Source organism: Pteropus alecto, unplaced genomic scaffold, assembly GCF_000325575.1.
Source record: "Pteropus alecto unplaced genomic scaffold, ASM32557v1 scaffold50, whole genome shotgun sequence".
Taxonomy (NCBI): domain Eukaryota; kingdom Metazoa; phylum Chordata; class Mammalia; order Chiroptera; family Pteropodidae; genus Pteropus; species Pteropus alecto.
In genome coordinates, this window is record NW_006431918.1 from 6205805 (window position 1) to 6209991 (window position 4187).

Sequence of the window (4187 nt, forward strand, 5' to 3'; positions counted from 1 at the left end):
TCCACTGGCCACCAAAGGCTCTAGGGTCACCCTAGGTCTGAGTGGTGCCAGAGGCCACATGGCATTCACAACAAAGCCAACTGGTGGTGGCATTGGCTTTCCCAGATTCCCTAGTGATTCAGGGAGGGGCACTAAGCAGCCCTGGCGATGGTCAGGGTGTTCCTACAGAAGGAAGCTCCCAGTTGAGTTTAGAGGGTGTGGTGAGCTGAAGCTAAGAGTCAGTAATGTAAACAAGCAGAAGTGTGACCAAGCTTGTCAGCTATTCAGACAGAGGATGACCCTGCAGGAGGAGGGTGACAGGAGAAAGAGCTGGGCCTAGTTCAGCAGCTGGGAAGGCATTTTAGGGTCCCAAGGCTATGTTTCATCTCAGCAGGACACTGTCTCTGGGGTTAGCTAATTGTCTGGGGGTGAGAGACTGCCTCGGGGACCCAGGGCAGGCTTGGGGGAGTTTTATTCATCTTGCCCTTAACATACTTCCCTTTGAATTATATCCCACACAACTCAAAAAAAAAAAAAAAAAAAAAAAAAGTTCTTTAAAACATGAGAGGTTTGACAGCTAGATTGCTTCTTTGAAAAATCCCTTAGTCTTCCACAGCCTTTGCATTCTCTAATCACCTTTGAATTTTCAATTAGAAATAAAGATATTAAGAAAACCATACTTAACCTCCCACCTCTTCATGGCATTAAACTCTCTCATGCTTAACTTCCACTTAAGTAGAAATTTAAAGCTTTTCAGAACACTTTCACATGGGCTATCAAATTTGATCCTCACTAACCCATTTCCTGTTGGCCCCTAGGCCTGCTCACTTGCGACTCTATGCCGGCTGCCAGCGGATTACAGCCCTGACTTTACCCCCAAAGTTTGCCACGAAATATCTCGCTTTCATTATTATTTTCACATCATTCTAATATATCGATAGTCTGGAAACAAATGGCATCGTTCTACTTATAGCATTTGTTTTTAGCAGTGGCATTTCCATTTACGAAATATAGTAATTCTAGGTTGCTAAAAACGTCAAATCCTAGAAATCGTAGCATTCCTACATGTGATGTTAAATTAATGCTGGCAGCAGGCTGTACTTTTTTTTTCTAAACAAGAAAAAGTTTAAAAAAACGACAAGGTCGGTTAGGAGTGGGTACCAGAGTCGTCCAAAGGAGAAGTCATAAAAAAAAGCCCAGGCAGGAATAAGATTTTGAGAACGAAATCTTTTTTTAAAACTTAAATTAATTCAACCATATTCATCCTAATTCAAAGATTTTGGAATTCCCATTCTTTACATGAAAGATTAAGGAGTGTTTAGTATATAAGAGCTGGGTAAGTTATGTTTTAATGTTTCTTTCCCTTTAAGATCCTTTTAACTAACATTAATAAATGCTGTTAATTAATCTTGACTAAGGGAAATTAACTTGCAAACAGAAAACCCAAGGTAGAGAGAGAGGATCAGATTATTAGAGGCACCTAGAATACCTAGTGAATCCACTAGGACCGTCCTCACTTCGGCATTATGTATTTATCAGTGACGTGAAGTCAAATACATTTCTCCTACTGTTGTTAATGGCACTAAAGTTCCATAAATTATGTGAGAAGAGGGATGGGGGCGAGATGAACCGGTGCTATGTTTAAAAGGGTAACTTATACCTTTTACTTTATAAAACTCTATATTATGCAAATGTTTACAAGCACAGGTATTCATGTAATTTCTTATGAATTTTTTCAAGGGTCACTTCTTCAGAAATAAAAGACAATATCACAGTTTCAGAAGGTTTTATAAGGTTGTTTTTCTGATTTTTTTTTCCTATCAAGCTCCTAACCATTAAAAAATTCAGTTAATTTGGTCCAGAAAAAAAAATCAACATCTTCATATTGTGGTACTATATTGCTAGCACAGCCATCTCTTCCTTTCAGTCAATTATATAGACAACATTTATCAACAACTGACATACTTCTCCAAATTTTTAGAGCATCTTTATCCCAAAGTGTTTGTTTTGTCTCCTTTTTTTTTTTTTTTTTTTTTACAGTGTATGTATTATAAAACAACCCAGGTACATCCTAGATCACTGTTAAATGACAGAAAATGGAACTAAAATTTATTGAGCTCCCATGTGCCAAGTACCATGTTAGATGCATAGCTATGGTTGAATCATCTTGGCAACTCAATGAGGTAAACACCGTGTCTCACGTTATAGGTGAGACAGCTAAAGGTCACAGGAGTTAAGGAACGTGCCCAAGTTTCTCATTAAAAAATAAATAAATAAATAAATAAGGTTTTCAATTATGGGTAGAGCTCTTATTTAAACCTAGATTCTCAAACTCCAGAACCCATACTCTTTCTACTGGGCTACTTCTGTGTGAGAAAACTCTGGCTCTAGGTAGGAAAGTGATCTCCCCATGTGAGTTTTGACATTCTTAAAAATATTAAGCTTTTATTGTTACTCCTAACATCTAAAACTCATGCGCCAAATTCCTTACCTCCTCTGACTCTGGCAAAAGTTTAAGAAATTCTCGCAATGTCTCTGATCCATAATGCTCAGTCTTTCCTTGATGAATATCTTCTACAATGGACTGAGGAGACCTTGAAAAGACAATCAGATGCCATTTCACATTTGCTGGAGTGCCAAAGAAACACAAGCCAGGAGAAATTCAAACAAATCACTTCCAACCTCCTTTCCATCCTGCCTTCTTCCCAGTCTAACAGGCAGTTTTGTGTCAGTGACCACCACAGCCCCACACCAGAAAACCATCCCCAGGCATCTAAGAAAGGTCAAAGTGGCAACAGCCGCTGGAGTTTTCTTTGGGAGCAGAAAAGCTGCCTCCTTTGGTCTCGTGGAATTCCTGCAGAGCCCTGCGCTTTCCACGACAGAACACTTGAACTTGACCACTGTCTGACTCACCAGTCCAATCTCCACTCAAGGAGCAACGCTACAGATGAATTTATAAATTCCCTGACATGACAGTCTTGAATAGAATCCTAGGGAAATTATCCCTGTACTTGAAGCAACCAGGTTAGGTTTTCATGAAGGAAAACAACACTTGTGGACTCATCAAAGCCACATGTCTAAGAAGGATCTGAAGGTACGAGGAATGGCTTTCACTCATATTAGAATCTGAATGTCAGCTCGCACCCACAGACTCTGATGCTGACAGCATAGATATGACTAAAGATTCGATTGTGTGCAAAAAAATCTTACTTCTTAAATTGCTTAAGAAATATCCCAATGTTCATGTTCCGTTTTGCATCCAAGACTGTAATCTGGAAAAAAAATAGAGACACATCAGATTATTAAAGTACAAATAAGAAGAGTTGGAGAAAAGAAGAAAAGAGAAAAATTCCCAATATACCTAATATCGATATACTTAATAGTCTTACAAATAGTAAAATATTATCATCTCCCCAAACTTTCTGCAATGATATATCTCCTTACCTGTAATAATTAAACATATTTATTTTAATATTCCATAATTTTAAGTACATTATATATATTAAAATTTTTTATTTTAGTAGTTTTCTTTTATAGTCCACATTTAAAAGCCCCAGTTTGTAAAAATGTCTTAGCATAGTAAGAATCATATGAGTTTTGAACTGAGAAAGTAAACAATAACTCTGAAGTGATTTCAGAGTTGAGTCTCAACCCTGATTTAGTAAGGATATAAAAGGACCAATACTATTGTTTGCAGAAATTGAATAGAATTCTTGAATTTTTTCTAAAAGAAAAATTTATTTTCATTGAAAAAGAATATATATGTCCAACAGCCCTTTTAGGAGGAGGTAAAACAGTGCCCTACATTTTATTTACCTAGAATTTCCCTTAGAAAAGGGAAACTCATGCTATATTTAACCAAGTCTAAGCCACATTTTTTTTAACATCTCCAGAGTCAGGATGTGTCTTACAGTGTATGGCATCTTAGATTTAATGAAATATGGTGGCTATTCCAATATACCATCAAAACCCAGATTTTGACTGCGGTAAGTTTTAGCTGTTCAAAATTAATAATTTGGGAGAGTTTTTATCAGCCTAGAAATTAGAACTTATTTTTTGGCAGGGGGTAGGGTGGGGTGGATGAGATACAGAAGCCATTTCTTTCTCTGGAAGTAAATATCCTGGATGTGTGCAAGAAAGATAACCTTAGAAGTGCAGCAATTTTTTCCATTTGTTTTTTTTTTTTTTTGGTAAAGAGAGAATAGCTA

General features: G+C 37.2%; 1 protein-coding gene across 2 annotated transcripts in view; it reads right to left on the minus strand.

Annotated features, from left to right (window-relative positions):
- Positions 1-4187, minus strand: part of FHDC1 (FH2 domain containing 1) — a 36290-nt gene that overhangs the window by 19572 nt on the left and 12531 nt on the right. For both annotated transcript variants that reach the window (XM_025042709.1, XM_025042711.1), the window contains exons 3-4: positions 3190-3251; positions 2471-2573 (exon numbers count right to left, since the gene is read on the minus strand). In XM_025042709.1, the coding sequence (XP_024898477.1) occupies positions 2471-2573; positions 3190-3251 (165 nt within the window). The remainder of the gene's footprint in view (positions 1-2470; positions 2574-3189; positions 3252-4187) is intronic.